Below are 27,031 nucleotides of genomic sequence, written 5' to 3' on the forward strand. Positions count from 1 at the left end.
TTAAGATACATTTTCAAAATTGTGAATAAGCTTTGGAATCCTAAAATCAAGTTTTTTATTTCTAGTTATCATTTCCAGTCTTATAAAAAATATTTTAAAAATAAATATAACATAAAAATGTGATTTTTTACACTTTAAAGTTTTGGAAAACGATGAACAAGGTTGTTAAACATATTTCTGTTTTTTTATTTAATAAAGAAAGAAATAACAATAAACCAAAAACAAGAAACAATAATCACACGAAGTTCTGTTTTTGTTTATTAAAAAAAAAAGATAATACAAGAAACAATAAAAAGAAAAAAGAAGTAGAAATGTTTGACACTTGTTTGACACTTGATCCTATACTTTTAAATATTTTCTTCAACTTAAAACTTTTATAAATAATTTTTTTGGATTATTAATATATTTTGATATTTCATCATTAAATTTGTATTTTTTTTAAGGATCGGGGGAATTCGAACTCGTGACCTCTGGATCATGAACTTATATAAATTAACACTAAAGCCATTAAATTTGTATTCAATGTATAACAATAATTCTAAATATCCGTCGATGCGTCGATATTTCCATCGACATATCCATATTTTCATGGGTTCGACATAGACATGAGAGATAAATCGAAATTTTCATCCTAGTACAAGAAAATCGATAAAAAATAAAAAATACCAACAAAATATCACTAATATATACACAATATTAATATTAATTATTTTTAACTAATTTAAAAATAGGAAAATGCTTATTTGTTAATTGAAATATTTTTTACGATTTTTTTAATTTTTCTAACATTTACAGAAATATCCATCGACATCGGTATTTTATTGATATTTCTATAAAATTGAGAACTCGACGATATCTCTATTGACATCGACGTATAACTTATTTTTACAATAAAATATACTCTTTTTTATTAATTTAAGTAATTATATTAATATATTTTATAATTTTAACAAATTTGGGAAAATGACATTTTTATCTCATGGGATTTAAATGACAGACATTTTAAATTTCATTCGCAAGGTAATATTTTCCCTGTTGATTTTATTTCACCACCACCAACTAATCCGCCACTGACCGGCACCGACAGGCGACAGCGCAATTTCGCCTTCCGAAACAAAAACAAAACGCCCACAAATCCATAAAAGCCCGCGGCAATTTCTTCAGCTTCGACTTCAACGATTCGATTCTGCCACTTCTTAGTCGTAACCTTGGATCAGGGTTTTGGGTTTAAGCCTCTAATAACCCATTTGCATCAGTTCTTCGAAAATCGCGCTCCAATCTGACATTGGGAAGTTCAAATGAAGAAGAATCACAATCCCTACTATCCAGATCGGAAATGGCTGATGCCATTGGCCGTATTTTGCCTGCTCCTTCTGATATTCCTTCTAATTGTTACTTCCGGCCACCCAAAATCTTCTCCCGATGCCAATTTTTCCCATGGCGCCACGAGATTCGTAGACTCCAATGGGAATGAAGGTCTAGGGCTAGGGCTTCCGCCGTTGCCGAGATTTGCATATTTGATATCAGGAACGAAAGGAGACGGTGGATCGATTAGGCGGCTTCTTCAGGCGGCATATCATCCGAGGAACTACTATCTGTTACATCTCGATCTTGAAGCTTCGGATTCCGAAAGGCTTGAGCTGGCGAAGTATGTGAAATCGGAGAGCGTATTGAGGGAGTTCAGGAATGTGATGGTTGTGGGGAAGGCCAATTTGATCACTGATAAAGGCCCAACTATGATTGCCTCTACGCTTCAGGCGATTGCCATATTACTGAAGCGCGCTAAGGATTGGGATTGGTTCATTAATCTCAGCGCTTCTGATTATCCTCTGCTTCCGCAAGATGGTAGTTCTTCACTTCTTTTCGCTAATTTTTACAGCCTTTTTTTTAACTGTTAGATACGTTGATGCTGATATTGGAATTAGTATAGAGTTCAATTAATTTTTTAATTGTCAACGAAGTATACATAAACATCATTTAAATTTTTATTGCGAGTGGAAATTCCAATGTTGGGTTAGTGGTCAATTGGTAAATGTATTAACTGTCTAGAGGATTAGAGGCTGAGTTCTTGGCGCTCAATTCATAATCTAGCTGGGATATTGTTACTTTAGATTGATGTGCCTTTGGATTTTTGGGATAATTGTTAGATCTTTCTCCCCATTGTAAGTTTGTTAGGTTTAACAGACATTTCTCTGTTCTATCAGCTACTTGCAGAAAATTCAACTGAACTATATTCTATACTGGTTGAAGTTTGTAAGAATCATGTTGCAAAAGCTCATATCTTATTCTTTTTCTGTCATTGCTAATGTTTAACTGAAGTATCAGTACTACAACAAGTGGGTTTTCTTTTATTTTGACTCCTGCATCTGTATTTATGTTCGTGTTTCAGATCTTTTGCATGTATTCTCCTACTTGCCAAGGGATTTGAACTTCGTCGAGCACACGAGTAATCTTGGTTGGAAAGAGTGAGCCTGCTCCTCCCATCACGTCATGATAATCTCTTTGAATATGAAAATTGTTTTCTAAATTGTTTTATAATGATCCAGGGACTTGGGAGCAAAGACTATAATCATAGATCCTGCCTTGTATCATACAAAGAAATCTGGAGTGTTTTGGGCAAAAGAGAGAAGGTCGATCCCGTCGTCGTTCAAGTTGTTTACAGGTAAAGGCAGTTCAAGTTGTTCACAGCTACAATCTTAATAATGTTTGACAAGATATAAATCATGCTAGACTCGGGTCAATGAGAAGGAGAATTCTAAACTAGAGATTAGCAGATTGCCGGTTTTCATTGGTTGACTTTGAACATAAAAGTTTGGACACTTATGTAATTAACTTGGCTAGTTCGATATTTTTCGACGTAATATACTGAGACGAAGAAAATGTTTTGACAGGATCTTCGTTGGTGGTTCTCACAAAGCCATTTCTGGAATTCTGTATATGGGGATGGGACAATCTCCCTCGCACTCTCCTCATGTACTACACAAATTTCTTGTCTTCTCCAGAGGGTTACTTCCACACCATCATCTGCAACCACAAGGACTACCAAAACACTACCATAAACCAAGATTTGCATTATATGAAGTGGGACAATCCTCCGAACCAACACCCGATTAACCTAACGTCCGAACATTTCATTGACATGGTCCAGAGCGGTCTCCCTTTTGCTCAGAGTTTCGCCGAGAATAGTTCGGTGCTCAACAGAATAGATGAGGAACTTTTGAAGAGGTCGAGCGGGCAGTTCACGCCAGGTGCCTGGTGCGTGAGGAGCCCGGTCTCGGAGAAGGGTCCTTGTGTGGCCTATGGCAGTTCTAGTGCTGTTAAACCAACCAGCAGCTCGAAGAGGCTGGAAAAGATTCTGGTGAAACTTCTTGATCATGAGAACTTCAGACCCAGACAATGTAGATAGATCCCAAAATTTTTACCCCTGTATGATTTATGAATGAATTCTTTTGATCCTTTTTCTTTGTTTTTTTCATCCCTTGGAAGCAGCTACGTGGCAGAGTGATTCCCCTCTGTACAGAAAATGTGAAACAGCAGTTATTTTTGGCTCTGTAAAGTGAAAATTCTACCATGTTATATATTATTTGCATACATAAATGATATAATACCAACAGTTTTTTTATTCTTAATTACAACAGGAAGTTATTTAATGAAAATTATAGTTTTGGTATAAAGTAGCAAATCCATAATCAACTAGATAATACCCTTTATTAAAAAAGAGAGAATTAATATCTTAAGAGTTCAACTAAAGAACTGTTCAATCAAATTTGAATAATGGCTAATTATAGCGATTAATGGATAGTTATTTTTAAATTATTTAAATAAATTGGACAAATGTAAGAAATTTAAAAGAAAAGTAATATTTCTTCAATAATTCATAATTTTGAGCAGAAATTTTCATTTCCAATGATGTTTTTATTTGTCAAACTAAATCCAATCATATTTCGAGTAAGAGAAAAATGTAAATGTTTTTTTTTTAACAGAAAAATTCAAATATTTGGGACAGGCCCAGACGTCATGAAAATTGGGCCGAAACTGCTCGCGAGTGGCACGTTTTTTGGGCCTCAAACAATGAGGTCGCTCTCATGCTTTTAGACTACTTGTCGTTTTGCAAAATCCAAAGCCACCAAACGTTCGCTCATTCGTTGTCGTTCTACGATTCAATTAAGAAAGGCCTCTGCTTTTTGGTGATGTCGTTTGCCAAAATTATAATCCAAAAAGAAAGATAAATATTCTTCCTTTTCTTTTTAAGTGCTACCTCACGCAAGCATCCAATATACTCTATCCAAAAAATTAAAATACCCAAAAAAAGTTTTTTTTTTTTTTTTTTCTAACAATGATTGGAGCTCCCACTGAGTCGAATTTCAAACCAGAAAAAAAAATTGTGAAAATTGGTAATTTTGATTGGGATAAAATGGACTTTTGGTCTTGAAATTTGAGTTAGGGTCTATTTAACTTCTAAGTTTGAAAACGAATATTATTAATTCCTGAAGTTTTAAAAATTGTTCTAAATATATGGTCACTAAAGCTAATTGACCTAAGTCAACTAATAGAAAGATGGTATGATAGTTATTTGTTGAATGTGTTTTGATTATCTATTATTCTTGTCATAACTCAACATCATCACGAATTTTTAGATATAAGGATGAATTAACATAATTGCTTGTCATGATATCTCGTTCCAAATTTCAAATTTATGGATCATATATTTGACCTATTTGTTCAATCGACTTAAGGGTATAGAGTTGATTTGATGCAGTAAATGTCTGACACGATTGATCAGCTTTTTAAAATTTTAATCTTAATTTTAAAAAGATGGGTAGAAAAGATTAAGGTGGAATGGAATTGTTTGAATGGGTAGTCCAAACGAATCCAAAGAGATGGATGTGTAGAGAAAAAGAAATGTTTTGTTTCATTGGATGCTTTTTTTTTTTAATATATATTGAGATAGGGTCAAAGTTAATGGGCGAAGGAAGGAAGGAACTATTGAAAAGGTGGTGATGCTAATGGGAGTAGGCCCTTTCAACTTGTGAGAAAAGAGGACTATTTTTTGACAAATTAAAGGCATTGAAAATTCCCATCAATTCTCTTTTGTTTTGTTTTTCTTTTCCCTTTTATTTTATTTTATTTTATCTTTATATTTATGCAAAATGGGGATATTCTACCCCAAGAGTTTGCTTGATACAACAACTTTACTTGTTATTGGTCTATTTTCTGGCTTACAATTTTCTTTATTTACTTCACGTTTTAAAAACTTTTTTTTTCTTTTTGAAATTGTTAGAATTTTAGAAACACTCTTGAAAAGTAGATCACTAATTAAAGTTTGGGAGAGCCCAAGGCCCTAAATCTTGGTTACTATTTTTTAAATTTACAAGTGCTGCAATATAAATTAAATCAATAACATTATAATTAGTTTATATTATAAAGAATTGAAATAGGATCACCTTCGTTTACTTATATCTTAAGTTAACGTTCTTGCTAAAGTAGTCCCGACCCCATTTGATAACCATTTTGATTTTGATTTTTTGTTTTTTAAAATTAAACTTGTAGACACTATATTTTTCAACACTTTTATTTCTTTTGTTTTGCACATGCTTTTTGAAAATGTTCTTAGAATCGAAGTCCTTTTTTATTTTATTTTTTAGTACAACATGTACGGGTTGGGATTTAACTCAAAACTTGCTAAAAGTTCAAGTGTATTTTTAAAATGTGAAAACATCCTTAGAAATTGTGAACAATAAGCATAATTATCAAAAACAAAATGGTTATCAAATAGTGTCTATGTGACGTTCGAGTAGGGAGGAGAGGTACATGAATGAACCAATACCACATTCGTATAAGAGGGATCTTGAGATCATGGAAAACATGGTTAAGAAAAGCTTAAAAGATAGTTAATACCTATATTTAAAGTGCACCTTCTTTTTTCGGTGATTCAATCATAAGAGCTCCAAAATTATGTTTTCTTCTCATTGGGTGACCTCCTAGTTGAGTTTTTTTCTTTTGGAAAAATCATATGAAAATATATACAGTAATAGTTGTTTATAAGCACAATTCTCAAAAAGAAAAGTAAAACAGTTACCAAACGAGAGACCTTAACAACGAAGCGTATATGATATTTTATAGAGAAAGAAAAAGGGGAAGTGATGGTATGGAATGGAGATGGGGTAGGGTTATTTTAGGGTTTATAGATAAATAGCTAGGTCCACAATATGGATGTGGGACCAAAATGAAAAATTTGGTGTGTGTGTCTATGTTTGGGAATCTCAAATATATGTATTGTATGGGCCATGGTTTGCATGATTGAGTTCATGTGGGAGAACGTGAGAACTTGAGCAAACACCATATTCTCCCTCTCCCTCTCCCTCTCTAGAAAGAGATCTTCTAGAGAGAGAGTGAGAGAGAATAATGCTTATTAATTAGTATATGTTTCAGCACAGCTTCTACTCTCTACAAAAAGAGAAATTAAAGCTGCTGCATCTTCCAACTTTGTACATAAACATCGTCATCTAGCTGCTTTAATTTTTTTCCATCAATATTCAATTAATTATACAGTCGATACAAATATATCGTTTTTGTAGCGTAAACTTCTTGTTTATTAGTAACTACGAAATCGTATACGGTACTAGAATACGAAGTCGGGTGAGTATGGACTTAAGATGTCAAACTCATGCTTGCCTTGGCAACAGACCTCGATGTATTTTTAGAACGGTACGATATTGTCTATTTTAGACCTTAATTCTTGTAGCTTTGATTATGGTCTTTCACTCAAAAAACTTCGTGCTAGTAGAGATAATTTTACTTGTTTATATACCCTGGATCTCTCTCTTCTATAGTCAATTTAGGACTTTGGTCCGCACCCCAAAAAGAGAAGATTTTGAGCCTTCACTGAAGTTCCTAGCTACAAATATTTTAACGCGTTGAATTATATACTCAAATTAGAAAGAATTGGAAAGAGATTATGGAAAAGAGAAAAGAGATGCGATGAAGAGCACAAAGATCAACGTGAGTAATGATATATGATGACCAAGAAGAAGAAGACCGGGTCACTAATTTTAAGAAAATACTTCATATATGGTCTGACAGTTAAGAGAAATAAATCTAAAAATAGAGAAATTCTTTTTCGAAATAATTGGCGGTCAAATTTTAATTAGTGATAACGATGGATCATATAGGTCTTTATTGGCGAAGAATATTATAAGTATTTTCATATAATTTTAGCAGCGTGCAAATTTCTGTAGTAGGAGAAGGAACGAAGAAGCATAGATTTGGCTTGGAATTCCGAGCCATTCTCTCTCTCTCTCTTTTTTTGGTACACACCAAACAGATGAGCAGAGATGGCGTTACACAGTTTCCTTTTCTTTTGTTTTATGTTTCCTTTAATTTTGCATGCTCACTGAATCGAGGTATCTTTTCAATAGCTCTGTTTTTTTTTTCTCATAATCAAACAGTTTCTCATCACCTCTCGTCTCTCATAACAGTATTTTCATTTTTAGTTACAACCCGACCATCAAAATTTAGGGTTGGCTCAATCTCAAAATCAATCAAAGGAGTGACTCGTATATATTATAAACTTTGATTAGGTCGTCTCACCGATCAATGACGAGATTTTGATTTTGTGATAAAAGTATTGGAAGAGAGAGAGATTGTTTGAATGGGTGTGCTTTATTCGTTGTTAGTAAGCATAGCATAGCATACCCTCGATTGTTGCAAAAGCAAATCAAGGATTGAAGATTCCTTTCTTTCTATATGCTCAATCCCCCCCCCCTCTCTCTCTCTCTCTCTCTCCTCTTTGTTTCTCTTCTCTATTAATTAATTTAATTTATATACCATGATTCAATTTCCATTTTCCTCTCCCTCCAAACAAGAGCTTAAAAATCCCAATGTATATATATGTAAAAAAAATTTATTGCATACAACTAACTGTTTTTTTTATGACTCGGAATCTGGAATCAATGTCACGTGACTTACATCAAAGTTTTCTATGATCTAGGGATGTTGACGGCTATCCACTATTGTAATCGACGTTGTAGGACTCGTCACTGAATGTGGAATCCTGACTACGCACCTTGCAGGTCTCGAACTGGGAGGAGATATCTCACCCAATATGTCACCACTATCGGTGGTAACTAAACTGTGTGTTGAAATATTGACATAAGAAATTAACCGATAAAATGGGAAAATAATTATATATTCACTAATCAAGAATCATCCACTATCAATAATATGAGAATATTGCAAAACATACCTTTATTTATTTAGGCCGAAGTTTTGAAAAATGTGAATTACATTAAGTTTAAATTATATTTATTTTTAGTCTATGATCCCCATTAGATTAAAATTTAGATAAATGGGAAGCAATTTGACAATAGGCAAATAGGCAGCTAATTAAGGTACAAATAAATGGGTTGATGCAATTAGGGTTTGAATTAGATTTGGGACATATATGGTAATATCAAGTGGGCTAAAATAAAGAGAAAAAAAAAAGCGTAAATTATTATTACTTTTAGTTCAACTATATACGACGGTGAAATTTGAACCTCATATTTTGGCAAGTATAAATTATTATTAGCATGTTATTTATTAATTAAAACTTAGAGCTTAGCATCTATCCAATTAGCTAGTAATATCAAATCTCTCATAACCCAATGCATTTCAATTAAACCCGTAAAACAGAGTAACACAATTTAAATAGAAGGTTGGAAATTTGAACCGATCCGACTTTAAAAAGGAATACTAATATCTTGACAAATTAAATTATGATTATATATTGATCAATAAACGTATATGTTAATAGATATTGATAAACTATATTTATAAATATAAACTAATTTCAAAGTAATATTTCTCATCAAAATAGACTTATATTTTAAAAAAATAATAATTGAAAGAAAGTACAATAAAAACTCAAAAAAAGAGCTTAGATTCAGCTTTAAACTCAATGCTAGCTTTTGACTACTGCCCTTTTTAAGTAATGCACAAAAATGAAGAAAAAGAGTACTGTTTTCCCAGACATATTTAGCCATTTTGATTACAAAAAGGGCAAAAATAAACACAGAAATATAATTAAAAACAGAAAAAGGAAAAAAGATGTAATGTTGAGTCGGGGGGGTCCGTGCTGGAGAAGTGTACCTTTTGTAATTTTAAGTGAGTTTAGGGAACTTTATGTAATAATTGAGGAAATTGAGGGTGGAGAAAAATACGGGGGCCATTTCTAAGTAAACTGAACTGTGCAATTTCACGCAGTCGAAAAGTGCGTGCAATTCAAACAGCGGGGCCCACAACAATACTGACAAAACAGAACTTTGTCGCCTAGTGATGCGTGACGAAAGCACACCCTCCACGCGCGTGGACTTCTCATCTCAGGGTATTCCCTCTTCTAGCGCGTGGGATTTCAATTTTTAGCGGTTAGTTTTTGGCTTTTTTTTTAGACCTCATTGCCCTTTGTTCTATATTTGGGGACGAAATCCCTTTCCTATTTGTTTCTCCATTTTCCTATTTCATATATATAAATGTAATAAATTATTTTTTAGAAAATCACTCACTAAAAAACATCTAACAAAAATTTAAAGTTCAATGGGGATGAAATTATAAGCTTAAAAGGTTTAAGTTATTTGGAAGAACATAGTAGTACATGAATTGTTTTCTAACCGTTCTTTTTGTCGAGTAAAATGGGATAACTTAAACATTTTAGAACATGTTTGGTCTGCCATTTAGATTTTGTTTGTTATTTTCAAAATCACTAAATAAAACAAATTTAGTGAATACATGTATGACAAAGTTGGTATCGAACACTGTTTTTAGATTCTGTGATTGAAAATGTGAAATCAACATTTTTATGTTTTCAATATTTTTATATTTAAATTTGAATTTTGATAAATATATTATAGCAGGTACATAAAATCATTTCATTTTGATCATTATGGGTGGTTCATTGGTCCAAAAGAACTTAGTTGAATTAAGAGGGATTGGAATAATTAAACCCCATGATATGGCCACCTACCTTAGTAATTATTAATTCCCATCGATTTACCCAAAAAAAAGAGAAATTGAAATAGATTTAAAGAAATTAGATGATTGATTTCCATAAGAATTTTTTCAAAACATTATTCTATCATCACTCATATATAAGAAGTTGCACAAAACATAGTACTTATACTTTTAAATAAGAAGCAACTCCAAAACCTACAATCCATCAGAAGAAATACAAATATTTGATAATTTCAACTATATCCAAGAGCCATCGTAGCATCATGTAGTTTCTTCCTTGAGAAGGAAATGTACTAAAATATGTGCTCAAAATTTGACTTCTTAATCATTTGGGGTTTACTAAACCAACCCCATTTCATTGGAATTGTTGAAGACCAAATTATTGGGACAATGACTACCAAAGAATGGGACTTCTTTTAAATAATAATAATAATTTTTTCCCTTTTATTATTATTTATTTGAATCTCTCTCTGAGTGAGAAGTGAGAACCAAGAGTTTTTTTTTTTTTTTTTTTGCCCCAAATGCACCAAACCCCAAATCAGTTTGATGGTTTTTTTGAAGGAACCGCTGATTTTGCCAAAATCTTTGGCTTTTTGGTATATGTGTTGGATAGTGTTCTCCCTGCATTTTCACATGCCATCCCTTTTGTTCAAACATAGGTTTTCCCATATTTCTTACTTCCTCACATAGAGGGAATAATTTTATAATGACGTCGGGCGTAAACGGACCGGGTCGGATTTGTTTCCCTGCAATATCGACATTCTCGGAAAACCTAATTGATAATACATGAAAAATGATCTACGTCTAATAAAAGAATAAACAAATTGTACCAAATATCGTATAGTCATTTTCTAAAGCAATTTAGAAAACGAAAGTAGAAAACTTACCTATATGTATAGAACAACTCTCACACGACCATTAGTTGGGTGGATTTGATTAGCTTTTAGTTACATGTTCATAATAGTTTATTGGATTGATTTGATAGGAAAATAATAATCCGATACTAAAATCATTTCAAACAATAGTTATATATATTCGTAAAGTTGTCTAGGATGATCAATATAAGAGATGCTTGACTCGTGAGTTAATAAGTTTTTATAATAGTCTAAGGCTATTAAGTCCAATAAAGACATTGATAATGAATTTATGAACTATGAATTAGTTAATTTATCTCCCCCTCATGATCTTGGGATAATTTTATCATTGCAATTTGTCATATTCAAAATTCTTTACACCAACTTAACCATGAGGAGTGACATAAGCTACGAGCTCCTCATCAACGGCCTTGATCGTGATCGAAATTTAGACATCTCACAATAGTTCATAGAAAAAATCATGAAAGAGACGATCATGCTGTCCCAACAATTTCTTCAATGCCACTCAATAAAAATGTTCGTCTTTGAAATGAAGATGGATTAGCAAGTAACAATTTTGCCTCGTTTTACCCATCTTCCTGTCTGAAAATTAGTTGAAGTAATCACAAAAACAAGCAACATAGTAGTAATCAACTATCATTAAAGCAAGTTTAGTGTTTAATTTTATTCAATCTCTCTTTCGAAACCCCTTTTCTTTTGTATTCAATTTGAAAAACGTCTTTCCAATTCAATTCTCGACTTTTCTCGATATCGAAAAAGATTGAGAAAATATGTTGGAAATAGCTTGAGAAATGACACATTCTCTAGAGTACTGCATTGGCATATACCAATCTTTACCTTCAAGAAAAGGAAAAGAAATAAAAAGTGCACCAAAAAAAAAAAAAAAGACAGCCCTTTGTTTTACAACAAGCCCTTTGTGTCTAGAATGAAGATAAATTTCATAGAAAACAAAAACTCACTTTGCAGATATATTACTGCATTTCCGATAACCATATAATAAATATATATAGCCTTTATGGGATTGTTTAAAACAATAAAAGCTTTCACAGCTTTTTACTTCCAAATTGACACATTTTAGATCATGAGATTATAAAAGAAACACATTAATTAGCTAATTCATGAAAGTTGAAAAAGAAAAAAAAAATCCCACAAATATAATAGAATAAATATTTAAAGGCAGTGATATCTAGGGAGTTGTACATTAAAATATTTATACGAGTATATTTGACGTTATATAACCATCTTATGGATAAAAGAGAGAAGGAAAAAGTATATTTTCAGTCATAAATCTAACGACCATGAGAGTAACATTTCCGAAAATGATGTGAATCAAGTTTTAGGTTTTTCATACATTGTCATTATTATGCAACAATTCTAATAAATTAACCAACATGTAATAAATTTGGTTGTGCATTGATTTCTAACAAAAATCAATCATTAAATGCAGATTGAAAACCATGCATTCTTGAGAAATTGATACGATCAAGAAGGTGAAAGACACACATTCTCTATCTATATAGTAAATAAAAATGTTCTCACTTCTCATCTCTCCACTGCAATCCTAAATACTAAAATCTAAACCCAAATAAAAAAAAAACCCAAAAAGATATCATTTTGAAAAGGGAAAAAAAACTACCATATTTCTAGGGTTTTTCTGATCATCATGACAAGAAGAAACAATGTACCAATTTCAGCCCTTCTTCTTCATCCCTTTGGTGTTTTAATTAAATATGGTATCTTTTCTATAAAGGGTTGTTGTTTCTGGTTGAAGAAGAAGAACTGAAACCAGAAGGATCTGACCATGCCATGGATCCACTGCTCCAATATTGCTCGTTTCCCAGCTGAAATTGCCTTCCAAAATTAACTTCTGGGGTTTCTTCCATTTTCACCGAATTCCCAATTTGGGTTACATTCCTCGAATTTGATGGTAATTTCTGCCTCATTTGCCACCCATCTCCGCCGCCGCCGCCGTCAAAGGGGTCCAATCCGGACAAGAAGGGGAATTGGGGAGGCTGCTGCTGCTGGACCCGCCATTGGTCAAACCCCAACAGAGACCCAACACTACTATTACTTCCTCCACCTAAATTAGCGTTACTCATTTGGAAATTGAGGTCGCCGGCGCCGGTCGCAGGAGCTGAGAGGGCGGCGCCGTAGCTGAAGCCGGTGATGTCGAAGTCGGTTAGTTGGTGATGGTGGTGGTGGAGAGGAGCCATGAACCGGAGCGGCGGGATCTGAGGGGAAAGGCCTCCGCTGTTGTGGGAAGCTATTGCACTTGACGACGAATTGCCCGAACCGCTGGTCTGCTGCCGGTCCGAGCTGACTGGAGATTTCGAACTGCTCCCTTTGGTTCTTTTGTTCCTCCGGCAACCGCCTCCCACCGGGACGTTCCTCAGGGCGCCACCTCTCGTCCAATACCTTCAACGGCGGAGCCACAAATTTATTCATATTATAATATGTAGCTTAATTTTACAAATCTCAAGTTCGTCTACTGATAACAGATCTAATTACATTAGTGTTTATAATTGATTTCTTTCTGCATAATACTAATCCCTCATTCATTTGAGTCTAAAAAAATTTGACAAACTAGGAGATAAATATAAATTTTTTATTTTAAATTTAGGCAAATACCTTCTACAGGTCTTGCAGAAGTGGCGAGGCTGAGTGAGGCTGTAGTTATTGAAATAACAGAATTTGGTGTTGGTTGATTCACATCTTGGGCACTTCAATGCTGCTTCCGGCATCGGAATATTGGCCATTCGGGCTCGCTCAGCCATCGAACCGGGCCGGATCGAGCCGGTGCCACTGACGCCATGAGGTGGCGGCGGAGGTGGCGGCGGCGGTGGGAGAGGAGGAGGAGGAAGGTGGGAACTAACTCCTCCATCGCTGCTGCTGCTTCCCAGTTGATGGGTTACTTGCTGATCAGTGAAAAATTTTGTGAAGGAATGAAATCAAATATCTCTAGTATATTCAAAAAAAACAACACACACAAGGGTATGATAGAAAGCAAAAATAGGGAATATTTATCTTTTTTTTTCTTTTGAATCCATTGTTTTTTAGCTTTAGTAGCAAAGAAACAACCATAGAGAAGCTAAAGAAAAGAGAGAAAAATGGAGTGGTAAAATTACCTGTTGCCAGTTGGAAGGATCAAGATAAGGAGGAATGGAGGAAAAATTCATGGTGGTTTTTTTTTTCCTTTTTTTTTCTGGGTTCTTTCTCTTTTGTAAAGGTTGATGGGTTTTGGGGGAGAGAGATAAATAGTGGAGAGAATCACATCAAGATAGAGGAGAGGGGAAGGAGGAAGAAGGGAGCAAAAATAAAGGAGTGAACTTTTATGTATTTATATATATATATAAAAGAAAAGAAAAGAAAAAAATAGTAGTTGTCATTGTTTCCTTTCCTTTTGTTCTCTATTGCTTTTTTAGGGCATAAGAGATGTTGTTTCTTAGTCCATAAGCTTCTTTTCCATCCCTTCACTTCTCTCTCTCATCACTGTGCTTTAGCTTCATGGGAGAGAAGATTAGTGGCTCTCATCCTTGCATGCACAAATCAGATTTTATTTTATTATTATTATTTTGTTTTTTTATTAAAAAAAACACTTTTGATTTTAGGGGAAAAAATAAAAGAATTGAGAGAAAAAGTTGGTGTCTCGGTGTCTGGGAGGAGAGAGTGCTGACCAGCTTAAGGAGAAGATTGGGAAATCCCATATTCCTAATTATTTTTCAATAATTTAGAAAATTTTTTTTTTTGTTTGGAGAATAATAATTAAAAGAAGTTAGATTGGGGCTTTTGTGGTGTACGACAGTCTTCCTTTATTTTTTTTGCATGGGAATATATGTGGGGCCCCACGCGCCCCTACAAGACCGAGCAGAATAGGTTGGTATCTCAAAAACGACGCCGCATCACCACAAGGCCAATTTTGTTTGATATTCTCTTTTTTTCTTTCTTCTTTTATTGGGGAGGGATGTTTTTCCATTAGTGAATCAGAGTTTCTAACAAGAAAACTGGTCTGCTAACAAGAAAAAAGATTAGAGACTTTGATACACCTAAGTCGTTACCTTTTAAATTTTAGTGGTGATTTTTATTCAAAGTCAGCCAAAAATTTTCAAATGTTACACTATTAAATAAAGAGAGGAGAGAAAATCAAAAGACAGAAGTATGCTTATACTACATTGGAGAAATGTCACAGAAAATCAAAAGACAAAAGTATACTTATATTATTACAATGGAGAAATGGTCAAATTGAAAATTTTTGTTGGGATTCTTTGTCGTAGTTCTTAGATTACTATTAAATCTAAACCATTCAAATAAAACATGCTACATTTTTATTTAAATCTAAGGATAAAAATTATTTGGGAAGTTTTAAATTTGAACCAACCAAATCAAATAGGATGCTTCAAATGTAATTTCGTACGACCACCACAGGGAAAAAACAAAGAAAATATCTCAAACTCCAATTGGATCGTTGGGAAGATTTTAGTATTTGTGGATTAGGGTTCACATACCCAAAGAGTTCCAGATTCCAATTTCACTAGAGTTTTCATATCAGAATCAATAAGCTCTATGCCTAACACTCAAAACTACACAGCGAATGATGAAAATTTGTACCCATCATATAATGTTGACTCGCATTTGAATATAATATTTAAGTACCTTCACTCCTCTATATATATAGAACCCACTCAAAGAGTCTCAGATTCCAATTCACTAGAATTTTCATATCAGAATCAGTCTAGATCTATGCCTAAGATTCAAAACTACATGACTGATGATGAAAATTTATACCCATCATATAATTTAGACTTGCATTTGAATATAATATTTAATTGCCTTCACTTCTCAAATAGTATATATATATATATATATATATATATATATTTATTTATTTATTTATTTATTTATTTATTTATTTAAGTACCTTCACTGCAGAGTAATTTCTGATCAGAAGAATCAATAAAAGCTATTTGGGCTTCAACGTAGAGATCCCGAGGCTTGAAGAATATACATATAACTGAATAACATTGAGAAGCCTACTTCAACAAAATGAATAGCATATATTACATTTTCAGAATGTGAACAATTATCAATCATATAGGGGGAAGGGGCTTAATCAAATGGTGTAAATGGATATAAGAAATTAAATTACTTTGTACAAAGAACCCTCCATATGGAGGACACAGAGCAGTATGACCAATCAAAGATAAGAATTAAGATGCAGAAATTATTTGTTTTTAGGATTTCAATCCGCAAGGTACGTAGTAAGAAGGAGAGTCGACGGAAAGAAGTATATCGAAACAGAGGGAAATACTACTTTTTTTTTAGTTGAACATCATATGCGAACGAGGACTTAGAACTTTTGAAATTTTACCTTTTGGTCAGCGATATATATATCTTAATTTGTTGCTGTATGGTCCTTCGATTTTTCAAGTAGTCAATTTTCCCTACCAACATATTTGTTGGAATTTCAGGAGACAAGGCCAACTTTATTTGATAAATCTAGTATTCTTTAGAACCCTATAGGCTCTCAATAACATATCCAAAGTAACTATGAATGGAAGACCACTTAGGCTTAGCCTTTACCTAAGATGAGGCCAAGCTAATTGAAGAGCACTTTAGGCTTAGTGATCTTTGGCTAATGGAAGACCACTTTAGGCTAGGTCTTTAGCTAATGGAAGACCTAGCTAATGTTAGACCACTTTAGGCTTCGTCATTAGATGGATGAGCCTTGATGTGTCCAAGATACATATCTTGCATAATAAAAAAGTTTCCACTCAACTTCATATCAAGAATACACGTGTTTGTCGTTCAACAGAATATGTTAAGCCAAGTCATTCTTAAGGAAAACTTAATCAAGATTAAATCATGAGGACCATTCAATGAAATTACATGATGAAATGCATAAAGAATCTAGCTTGAACTTTCTATTTCTTGTCCTATTAAAAGAGAAATTGCCAAAAGGATGACATTTCAGAAAACAAAAAGGTAACAGACAAAGGAGGAAAAAGAAAACTTGGTATAGTATGAGACGTAAGAATGAATCCTTCTATAGTACAAGCACTACGGTGATCGTCTTCAGATTCAATATTACTAGATTTTGGAGACCTAAAATCTTCAATGAACTTTTCAGCATGTAAACGGATAGAAAAAAATATTCAGCAAGTCTATAGAAGAATTTCAAAATAACATATAGAGTATCCACTCAAAAAAAGGTCAACACAAATCAGGGAAAATAAAAAGTCATGGAATAGAAACAAAACCTTCCTGCTTGGTTGTTGTGATTCACATAATTTGAACGGAATTACTGACTTGCACATAAATGCTCCAGTGTAAGTGTATATATTACAAGACTAACACCCAGAAAAGTTCCAATGATAAAAAAGATTGTAACTCCTGAAAAGGCAAGTAAATCGCTGAATTAAGTTATTGTAAATTCACATTATTACCATCAAGTAGAGTACCAATGACCCTCCAATGAGAGTAAGTAACATAACATCTCGTATGGTTGTCCTTCCTTGCTCTACCGCTAATTACAAACTGTGATGAAGGTCAAAACAATGTTCTGTTTAAACTATAATACAAGTCTACCCAACAAGCCCTTATCATTTAGATTTAACATCTCTAATTCATTCACAAGCACAAGTCATGATCACTAAGCTGCAATACCGAACTGATTTATCTGGATTATGGTAATACACTTATTTGACTTATAATGATCAAATTGAAACAAAATAAAAAATAGGGGAAAGATCAGAATATAAGCGAAAATTTACCCAGAAAAGACTATTAATACTGGAAACTGGTACGGTGAATAGAAGTTAACATTTGTGTTGAATCTATTGATTAAGGGCATGTAGAGGCTGTCCCTGCTTGCCAGATTGTGGGAACTGCGATGGCAATCTGCTTGCAAGAATGGTTTGCGTCAAAGACACCGACTGTATCTCCCGAATATTTCACATTCTCCAGCAGTTACCTATCTCCTCGACGCATTACTGGAAATAACATTTCAGGAAGCAATTAACAGTATATAATGGAGAAGAGTGAAAGAAAATAGTAAGACGCGTGAAATAGAAATATTTTCCTGGAGTAAGGAAAACACGAGTCAATTCGGAACTGATATTTGTCACAGAAATTTGAAGTCGATCAGGATTTATGAGAATCCAAAACCATTCGCATCTCTTCAATTTTTCCCCCTTTAAGTACACGGAGAATCAGGACGAAAAGACAGCGATACTTCGGAATCGATGAAACTAGTTGTATTTGATTCATATCCGGCAAATAGAATCATATTCAAACAGTACGTTCGATTTTTTTACTGCTGCACATTCAGCAAACAGAATAATCTCTCCAATACACGGAAAAACCAAATTTCAAGAAGGAAAAGACTGCGGTACTTCGAAATCGATCAAATAGTTGTATTTGATTCATTTCCGACAAATGGAATCATCTCCAAACAGTACACTAATTACTTTACTCCTACACATTGGAACAGATATCCATTTGGAATCTCGGACAGTAATCAGGTGGCAGTAGGACTCAAAACAATAAGGAACGAAGTTTAGATACCTTTCACAGATCATCTAATGCATTAAATAACCTAAATCACTGAACTAATTTCGATTAAAGTAGATATCAAACTTATCGATCAAATTACATGCCATTTGCTAAAGAAAACATTCATGAAAAGAAAAATCAACCAGCGACAAAACTCGCATACAGAACTTAAAGAAATGTTAAAGAACACGAAATTAAACTGGAGAAAAAGACTTCGATTAGGTAGATACCAGAAGATGATAAAGCCATTGTTCATCGAGAGAACGAGAAGAACCATGAGAAGGCGGCAACGCGCGAGATTTGAAGCATCAGCAAGGAAACTGAGTGCGTTCCCGCTATATTTGCCGACGCCTTTCGGAGTGAAATTGCGACACGAGGCAAGTCGGGCGGCCGGCCCAGGCTAACATACTGGCATGAGAGGCCTTTCAAATCATCGGCCCAACCTAAAATTAGAAGCCCATTCGAATTCCTAAGGCCCAACATGTTTAAAATAAAAATGAAAAACAGAGATATAGCGACTCCACTGGGGATCGAACCCAGAATCTCTGGTTCCGTAGACCAGCGCCTTATCCATTGGGCCATGGAGTCCTTGTTGGTAGATGGGCACGTTATTATATTATTCATTTAAAAAGTAACACTTTTGCAAAATAAATAAATAAATAAATGACATCTTAGCAACAATTTTGTCAAAACATTGGAAAAATAAAAATTTACGAGTGGCATATTGAATGATGGAAATATAATTTGAAGAGGTGAAAAATAGGAATATCCAAAAACTTAACCGCTATCCTCGAATTGGCTCACTTATTTGATTTGATGTCAGTTAAAAAAATGTTATTTGATTTCATGTCAGTTAAAAAAAATGGTAATGGGAAAATATTTTCATACAAGGGGTCATTTTGAATTTTGATAATAAGATAACATAAAAATATATTCATACAAAGTTATTTGTCCACCTTGTTTTATAAAGTTACTAATATTTCAACATAAATTCTATTTTCAAATTTTGTTAACTTAATTATAGCTGTACCATATTTGGAGCACAAAATTCAACATTTTAAGCCTAAAAATGTAAGCCTAATTGTTTGAAATTTGTATTCAGAGTGTAGGTTTTTTAACAAAGTTGGCAAGCATGTTTTGAGAACTGCTGAAATTCATGAATTTATTGACAAACCTAGGAAGTTAAATTGACGTGTCAGTGTCGTATCTATGTCACATGTCCGTGTTTCTTATACAATAACTTCAACAAACTTATAGCCTGAAACCTAAATCTCACTATCATAACCAATAAAATAAAATTAACAAACTAAACTTCACAATCTCAAATTATACAAAAAAAAAAAAACAAAAAACAAAACAAAATTGATTTGCTTGCGTTCATAGATGTTCTAAATTCTCAGCCATGCCTCCTTCCAGGTTCCGCGGCTTCCTGATAACCCAACATTTGCTATTTTAAAAAGATCAAATCCTTGATGTGCCCAAGACGAACCACCAGCTTGTAAACGATGGAATAAAACATATCAAGAGAGACCATAAAGCAAAGCGGGAATGCAAAAGAGAGAATATCAAGTAAGATTTGATAGAATCGAACATCCTACATTTAGCGCCGAAATACAAAAACAAAAATTCTACAGGAAATGCTGCATAAAAAAAACTTGCAAAATCTAGAAACCGAAATAGATAGCCATACAATCTGAGTTACCCAAATCAAAAGTAGAATTCTGAACTCTGTATCTTATTCTTCTGCATCTTTATTCTTCTTTTTCTTCTTCTTTTTCTTCTCACTCCCATCCACATGACCATCAGCTTCACCATTTTGAATACCAGCAGGTGATTGAGAATGATCATTTCCAGATTCCTTATCTTTCTTCTTCTTTTTCTTCTCGGACTTCTCGGTCTCGGGTGTACCTGCTTCTTTAGCTTCTTTGTCTTTCTTCTTCTTTTTCTTCTCTGACTTCTCAACATTCTCCTCGTCCGCAGGTTCCACATTGCCTTTCTCTTTGTCTTTCTTCTTCTTCTTCTTTTCTTTCTTCCCCACTTCATCAACTTCTTCAGCTTCTTCAGCTTTTTCAGTCTTCAGTTTCTTAGTAGGAGCAGCTTCCATGTCTTCGTCCAGTTTCCGCTTACGCCCGCCTCCATCTTTTTCTGTCTCTTGCTTACCCTCATCAGCGGCATCAGCAGCAAAATGGCTCGCAACCAAGGAATCCCCACCAGTAGGTAAAACCAAATTCCTCAGCCATTCCTGAGGAGTGTTCTCATTCGGTTTTCCATGCTTATCCAACTTCCCTTCTCCAATAAGCTTTTTCTTCATAGATGCCCGTGGACCTAATCCCCATTTCCTTGGGTAAGTATCTCGATCCATCACAACCCTTTTAATCTTTGCAACGATGCCATGATCACAAGTTGCCATCACTGCAGTGGTCATCTCTGCAATACCAAGAGCAATTGCTTCCCCCTTGGTGGTCATAAGTACAACTTCTTCCCCAACTTCAATATCATTCTCAAATCTCAACAACCCTGGAATCATCAACTTAGCACCATAACAAATGGCATTGACAGCAGAATCCTTGACAACCAATCTTTTATAGCTCGTCAAAACCACTTCAAGAGGCATAATTACCCTTCTCAGATAACTCTCATCCTTGAAATTATCATAAACCCATTGAGCATCCATAACATCATGCATTGTAACCATGTTATCCTTCTCGCCCAGAATCCCAGATCTCACCCTCCTAAGTTCTTGCATATGCCCCCCAACACCAAGAATCAAACCCAAGTGTACACACAGCGTCCTAACATAAGTTCCAGCTTCACACGAAATCCAAAAAACAACCAAATGCTTTTCAGCGTCGTACTCAAGAAGCTTGCTTTCATATATAGTCCTAATCCTAAGCTGTCTTTTCACTGCCGAAATCAACGGCGGCCTCTGAAACACAGCTCCAGTGAGTGTCTCCAGAGCCCGAGAAACTTTAGCAACATCGGGCACAGAAGAATGCAACCGAGCAATACAGACATACTCCTTACCCGCACCCTGTTGCGATTTCACGAGCCGCGTGGCTCGATCAATGCATACAATAAGGTTCCCTGTAACCTTCGGGTCGAGAGTACCACTATGACCAGTTTTATCAACCCGAAGAATCCTTTTAATCCAGGCCACGACCTCATGCGACGAAGGATTCGCCGGTTTATCAAGATTGAGAATACCATACCTGATGTACTCAGCCAGAGGACGCTTGAGGGGGGAGTAACCGGACGGCAGAGGAGTGTAGTGACCGGTACGCACATTGAGACGGTCATAGTTCTTGAGAAGAATAGGCCATTGAGATGTGTCCACCGGAGGAGTAAAACTTTGGGGCTTGATCATAAAGTCGGCGGCGTCCTTCTGCGGCTGCTCGTCGGAACCTACAGCCGGTGAAACATCCTCATCCTTGCTCCGGTGCTTCTTCTTCTTCTTCTCCGATCGAGAAATCTCAACTTCCGACATGGCTGAACTCCAGAAAGCTGAGGAATGCTGCGACTCTGCAGACTGCAGCGAATGGGGGAAAATGGTTTTCTCTAGGGTTTTAGAGGAGATGGAACTTAAATCACAGCCGGCGGTTTTAGACGCAAATGGTAAATATATATGGGCTTGTTGGACTTCTTTTCAATCATGGGCCCGAAATTTAGTTGAACTGGACTCAAATGAGAAACCAATTGGGCCCAATCAATACAACGGAAGTGTGGGCCTGCCCAATATGAAACGGCGTATTGGGCTGGAATGTGGTAAGGCCCATGGGTGAAAAGTTTTTACGATAATTGGAGAACCTATACTGTGCGGCCGTGCGTTGCTTTTTTACTTTACAGCCGTAAGCAATTGACCAGTGACTGAAATAGTTTCAGAAAAGGAAAGGAGGTGAACGAGGTTGATGGCTGAAATGGGGGAAATTGGTCTAACGTACAACAGTTTTTTGTCCAGAAAAACAAAGGCATCATTATAATAATGTTTCCTTTTTTAAAAGAAAAATCGGTGGAAAATAAATTTAAAGAAATTATTTAATTTAGTTATATATATTTAAGTATGATGATACAATTGTATCACGTATTGTAATAAGCTGAGGAAGAAAAGCTTAAATAAATAAAGGATTTTGAGAAAAAAGATTGTAGATTTTTATTGGGTATATAGCTTTTTTTTCAGGCTAAATTAGGGAAATAATTTCACCATTTGTGGTGATTTTGCAGAACTAAATAACTATTCATATTTTTAATATTTGTTTACTTCAATCTAAGCTCACATTATTTTGGTAGCTATTCAAATAAAATACTTCATATAATTAATAGAGATCTCCTTATATGTTTGTGATATTCATTTTCTTCTTCTAAATTCTAATCGAGCTAAGACATTATATTATTCATATTCTCATCAAATTTTTTCTTGAATCAAATACCATCCATTTTTTATTACCATAATAGAAACTGGATAGATGAACAAATATTTTAAGAACTTGCTCTAGTCTATGTTAATTACTTTTTTTTTATAGCACATTGAATCAAATGGTGGATAATCAATGTCGACCACCATTTGTAGCATTCTTAATCGTTATGAGAATGAATTTAATATCATTTGTTAGGAGTACAACCGACCTCTCCATATTTTCACAATATAGTATAATACCGATCACTTTAGATTTAATCTCACTTAGTTCTTATTTTGATTTCACTGATAGAGATATCAGTTTTACTTATATACAACATATTTTTCCTCCAACAAATCGGTAACTAGATTGACATTTTTTTTTGTGGGCATTCATTTTTGTGATTGATTTTAATGCTTTTTAGTGAATATTGGGACCTCTTTTGTTGAGTTTTGAACGTTCCATTATTCTTAGTATGTACTTAGGCTTCATCTTGAGTTTTTAACAATTGAATTTTTTGTGTGATTAATAGTTGTTCAGTTATGGAGAATTTCTTAGTTTATAAATAACTTCTGAATCTATTTCATTTTAATATATTTAGATAATATTTATATTTTTAACATAGGACACTGGCCAAAGAGAAAATAGAGAGGTAGTGAGTTCAATTCCACATCCCCACATGTTGTACTAAAAATAGTATCCTATTTTTATTAAAATGGACTTGTTTGTGTAAATTTCCTTACTAACTTTTTTACCACTCTCTAAACTATATTTAGGTTTTTTTTATCAAATTTAAAAAATAAGGATAAATTTTTGAAAACTTTAAAAAGTAAAAACTATACAACAAAATAAAAAAAAACATGAAAGTAATATTCTAAGCTTATTTTTTCAAAATGAAAAAAAAAAGTTATTAAACGGATTTTAGCGATTAAAATAAAATATCTGAAATTTAAAAAACCAAAATAAAAAATGTCGTCCTAAAGTTCATCAATTGAAATTCTCGCAGTCGTGAAAAAGACAGCAAAATCGTATCATGCACGAGGAGATAATATAAAATATACGAATTGCCCAAAATGTCCGACTCTGACGCGAAAAAACAAAAACAATAATAATAAATAAAATTCCCTTTTTACCCACACGAGGAAGTTGCCCGCTCCTTTGGCGGGCAGGTTCAAATTACGAGGCAACTTCAATAACACCATTCCTTCCAGTCCACGCCGAGGAATTACCCACTCACTCCTTCTCCTCTGGCGAGTGAGTGAGCTCCTTTTCGAGCTCCTCTCCATGTTCTACGGGGTGATTATTGATTGAGGTTTCGCCGGAGGGAGGGAATGGGGCAGGGCCTGAGCTGCGCAGACCGCCATGGAAGTGGATTCTTCGGAGCTCTGCAGAATGGGGAAGTGGAAGTTGTTCGAGCCATGGTGGAGACAGACCAATCCATCTTGCATCGCACCACCAACCATAGGAGATCGTCTGCGCTGCACATGGCGGCTGCCAGTGGACAGATCGACGTCGGTTTAAGTTTTGAGTTCAACTAATTTTTCTTCGCTTGATGTTTGATGCAAATTTCCTTCGTTTTTCCTAGATGTTTAGTTGTGTATTTGTTGATGATAGATTCTTTCGCTGCTATTGGACCGGAGTGCGAATCCCGATGTTCTGAATCGTCATAATCAGGTTTTGATTCATTTAATTGGATGTGTGATTTGAACTATTTGGCGGTTTGCTTCTTCTTTCAATCGAATCGATTCTTTTTTTCCGGTTGATTCAGACTCCGTTAATGCTGGCTGCCATGGGCGGGAAGATAGCTTGTGTCAAAAGACTGATCGAAGCAGGAGCAAATGTGCGTGTTCCGATTTGGGCGATTTTCAGAAGTTTGCTTGCTATATGATTCATATTTTGATGTAATTTTGCTTACTGTTGTCTATTTGATTTCCGTAGATCTTGATGTTTGATTCTATACATCGACGGACCTGCTTGCATTACGCAGCTCATTATGGCCATTCAGATTGTCTGCAAGCGATTCTCTCTGCTGCCCACTCCACCCCTGTATCTGACTCCTGGTTAGATCATTTATCTTCTTCTTCTTCTTCTTCCCACATTTAGTTTCGAGTTTCAGCTTCATGTAATGAGTTTTTTATTTGAGTTGAATGGAAATGGAAGGGGGTTTGCGAGATTTGTGAACATTAGAGATGGGGATGGTTCAACTCCATTGCATTTAGCCTCCAGGCAGAGCCAACCAGAATGTGTCCGTATCCTTCTTAACAATGGTGCTCTTGTTTGTGTTTCCACTTGCAGGTATGAATAATTATCTTTCATTCTTCCATTTTGAGCATTGCCAAAGAATGATGGCTTGCTTTTAATGATGAAGGGAAGTGTAATGTGGATTTGTTATGCAGTTGTCCAGGTAGTTCGCCACTTCATTTAGCTGCTCGCGGTGGTTCGTTGGAATGTGTTCGTGAATTGCTTGCTTGGGGAGCTGATAGATTTCAGTTCGACTCATATGGGTAAGCTTCAAGAAAGATTTAGGATTAGTTCAACTTATTTGGTAATCAAAATATTAAATATCATAATTATCTTACTTATGGAAAGATGTCATGGAGACAAATGTCATGTCATTGAAATATTTTGCCATTGAGACACTCAAATTCAACCACAAAATATCAATGCCAATTTTGCATAGCAAAGAAACAATCGAATTCAAAACGTTATCGAGGACGATCACCTTGTATGGATCATTTCAACTAGGATATAAGGATAGTAGATATAACTATTTAAACTCAATCACGTAGGCTTGAAAATATTAGACCTCTAGACTTTCCTTTCCTGATATTTTGCTGTCACCAAATGAAGCTTGGGAAATATGTAATCAGTTTATCCCCATGCTTCTCTAATAATAGTCTCAATTCAGCAACGAACAATAGACCTCCTAGTGAAGTTTTCTCAAGGTATCAATTTGACCATTTGCAGGAGGATACCATTTGCAGTTGCTGTGAAGCACAAGCACCAAGCTTGTGCTGCTTTGTTGAACCCTTCATCACCAGAACCTCTTGTCTGGCCATCACCTTTGAAGTTAATCATTGAATTAGATCCAGATGCAAAAGTTTTGTTAGAAAAGGCCTTGATGGATGCAAACATGGAGAGGGAGAAGACCATATTGAAGGAAACATGCATCACACCTCCATGTCCTTTGCAATCTGATGTTGACATTGATGCTGATGTTGACAATGACTTAGCATTGGAGGTATGCATCCTCACTGTTCATTTTAGTTTTTTGTTGAATAATTTCAAGTCAGTTGTCCTCACACATATGTGCAATGAATCTGAATGGAACTTGCTCAAACTGATAATAATGAGCGTCCTAAAACTGCAAGGATTCCATCTCATTGTTCGACTACTCCAATTAATTCGGTAAAAGGAGCAATATGAAAATTTTAACTTTTATACAATGATGATATGGGTTTTAGTCTATTGTCAAATATGCACGCACCATTTTCTCTTATATTACTTGTTAAAATCCTTCCAAACAGGCTAGCGATGCGGAGTTGTGCTGCATATGCTTCGAGCAGGTGTGCAATATTGAGGCTCAACCATGTAGCCATCGAATGTGCGCCCATTGCACAGTATCCTTATGCTGCCACAAGAAGCCTAATCCAACGACTGCTTGTCCAACAGCCCCTGTTTGCCCATTTTGCAGAAGCAGCATCACCCAGCTTCTTGTTGCTGAGGTGAAGAGTAATGACAATGCAGACCAAGAAATTTCCCCCTTGAAACTGAAGGGATCGAGAACGTCAAATTTCAATGAAGAAAATAGCAGCTTCAAAAGCCTATCTGCCCTGGTTGGGAAGTTGGGTGAACACGATTCAGGAAGTTTGTCAAGTCATAAAAAAGGCGTTACGAGATGATGATCCAACAGATATAGCACCTGTGGAGCATCAATATTTGAATATACTGAGGCTGGCACCCAATCTAAATTATGTAAGGGTCGTGGTGCGATGCGGGCAAACATACGTGAATATCTGTTTGCCCAGAGAAGTTTTTATAATTGTCAGTTATTTACGTTTCTTAAGCCACTAAGCTAGCATATGTAGCAAATTTATACAACCATTTGAAGTTTCTTCTTCTAACATATACTAACAGATGCGGTGGAGCTATCTATGGCTACTAGTTAAGGTCTTATGGTTTAATCAAATGTAGTTCACTGCCTAGGCAGCGAGCAGGCTCAATGGTGAT

General features: G+C 35.0%; 4 protein-coding genes and 1 non-coding gene across 8 annotated transcripts; 2 read left to right on the plus strand and 3 right to left on the minus strand.

Annotated features, from left to right (window-relative positions):
• The first annotated feature begins 1,030 nt into the window (after positions 1-1,030).
• Positions 1,031-3,629, plus strand: LOC111015155 (Core-2/I-branching beta-1,6-N-acetylglucosaminyltransferase family protein). Its single transcript, XM_022290091.2, has 4 exons — positions 1,031-1,845; positions 2,390-2,465; positions 2,547-2,662; positions 2,892-3,629. Exons 1-4 carry the CDS (start codon positions 1,299-1,301, stop codon positions 3,404-3,406), a joined length of 1,254 nt encoding a protein of 417 aa, XP_022145783.1. The 5' UTR covers positions 1,031-1,298; the 3' UTR covers positions 3,407-3,629.
• Positions 3,630-12,256: 8,627 nt separating this feature from the next.
• Positions 12,257-18,791, minus strand: LOC111014980 (dof zinc finger protein DOF5.1). 4 transcript variants are annotated; one of them, XM_088124660.1, is made up of 6 exons: positions 18,641-18,791; positions 17,630-17,848; positions 17,117-17,249; positions 15,778-15,870; positions 13,491-13,777; positions 12,257-13,277 (listed from the first exon to the last, which is right to left on the minus strand). In XM_088124660.1, exons 5-6 carry the CDS (start codon positions 13,634-13,636, stop codon positions 12,605-12,607), a joined length of 819 nt encoding a protein of 272 aa, XP_087980786.1. In that variant the 5' UTR covers positions 13,637-13,777; positions 15,778-15,870; positions 17,117-17,249; positions 17,630-17,848; positions 18,641-18,791; the 3' UTR covers positions 12,257-12,604. The 4 variants fall into 4 exon arrangements, with proteins under 4 accessions (XP_087980786.1, XP_087980784.1, XP_087980785.1 ...); XM_088124658.1 differs by having other exon boundaries at positions 15,778-15,889; XM_088124659.1 differs by lacking the exon at positions 18,641-18,791 and having other exon boundaries at positions 15,778-15,889; positions 17,630-18,246.
• A 134-nt stretch (positions 18,792-18,925) lies between these two features.
• Positions 18,926-18,998, minus strand: TRNAR-ACG (transfer RNA arginine (anticodon ACG)). The gene has a single exon. It is a non-coding gene; the product is annotated as a tRNA-Arg (tRNA).
• A 961-nt stretch (positions 18,999-19,959) lies between these two features.
• NAP57 (NAP57 homolog) lies at positions 19,960-22,005 on the minus strand. The gene has a single exon (XM_022289942.2). The coding sequence runs from the start codon at positions 21,892-21,894 to the stop codon at positions 20,146-20,148; it is 1,749 nt and encodes a 582-aa protein (XP_022145634.1). The 5' UTR covers positions 21,895-22,005; the 3' UTR covers positions 19,960-20,145.
• Positions 22,006-23,972: 1,967 nt separating this feature from the next.
• LOC111014993 (putative E3 ubiquitin-protein ligase XBAT31) lies at positions 23,973-26,902 on the plus strand. Its single transcript, XM_022289880.2, has 8 exons — positions 23,973-24,312; positions 24,416-24,475; positions 24,570-24,641; positions 24,740-24,861; positions 24,962-25,096; positions 25,198-25,305; positions 25,769-26,042; positions 26,329-26,902. The coding sequence occupies exons 1-8, from the start codon at positions 24,133-24,135 to the stop codon at positions 26,701-26,703; spliced, it is 1,326 nt and encodes a 441-aa protein (XP_022145572.1). The 5' UTR covers positions 23,973-24,132; the 3' UTR covers positions 26,704-26,902.
• The last annotated feature ends 129 nt before the right edge of the window (positions 26,903-27,031 follow it).

The sequence above is a fragment of the Momordica charantia genome (genome assembly GCF_013281855.1).
Source record: "Momordica charantia cultivar OHB3-1 chromosome 5 unlocalized genomic scaffold, Mcharantia_2.0 BLBB01000005.1, whole genome shotgun sequence".
In the NCBI taxonomy this organism is placed as follows: Eukaryota; Viridiplantae; Streptophyta; class Magnoliopsida; order Cucurbitales; family Cucurbitaceae; genus Momordica; species Momordica charantia.

What these genes read in the sequence shown, in the direction of transcription:
- LOC111015155 (XM_022290091.2), top strand. Translation starts at nt 1,299, where the DNA reads ATGAAGAAGAATCACAATCCCTACTATCCAGATCGGAAATGGCTGATG. An exon ending in TCCTCTGCTTCCGCAAGATG is followed by an intron (nt 1,846 to 2,389) that starts GTAGTTCTTCAC and finishes TTCGTGTTTCAG; the next exon opens with ATCTTTTGCATGTATTCTCC. An exon ending in GTCGTTCAAGTTGTTTACAG is followed by an intron (nt 2,663 to 2,891) that starts GTAAAGGCAGTT and finishes ATGTTTTGACAG; the next exon opens with GATCTTCGTTGGTGGTTCTC.
- LOC111014980 (XM_022289864.2), bottom strand. Translation starts at nt 14,038, where the DNA reads ATGAATTTTTCCTCCATTCCTCCTTATCTTGATCCTTCCAACTGGCAA. An exon ending in ATCCTTCCAACTGGCAACAG is followed by an intron (nt 13,778 to 13,987) that starts GTAATTTTACCA and finishes TTCACTGATCAG; the next exon opens with CAAGTAACCCATCAACTGGG. An exon ending in TTCTGCAAGACCTGTAGAAG is followed by an intron (nt 13,278 to 13,490) that starts GTATTTGCCTAA and finishes CCGCCGTTGAAG; the next exon opens with GTATTGGACGAGAGGTGGCG.
- NAP57 (XM_022289942.2), bottom strand. Translation starts at nt 21,894, where the DNA reads ATGTCGGAAGTTGAGATTTCTCGATCGGAGAAGAAGAAGAAGAAGCAC.
- LOC111014993 (XM_022289880.2), top strand. Translation starts at nt 24,133, where the DNA reads ATGGGGCAGGGCCTGAGCTGCGCAGACCGCCATGGAAGTGGATTCTTC. An exon ending in TTCTGAATCGTCATAATCAG is followed by an intron (nt 24,476 to 24,569) that starts GTTTTGATTCAT and finishes CGGTTGATTCAG; the next exon opens with ACTCCGTTAATGCTGGCTGC. An exon ending in ACCCCTGTATCTGACTCCTG is followed by an intron (nt 24,862 to 24,961) that starts GTTAGATCATTT and finishes TGGAAATGGAAG; the next exon opens with GGGGTTTGCGAGATTTGTGA.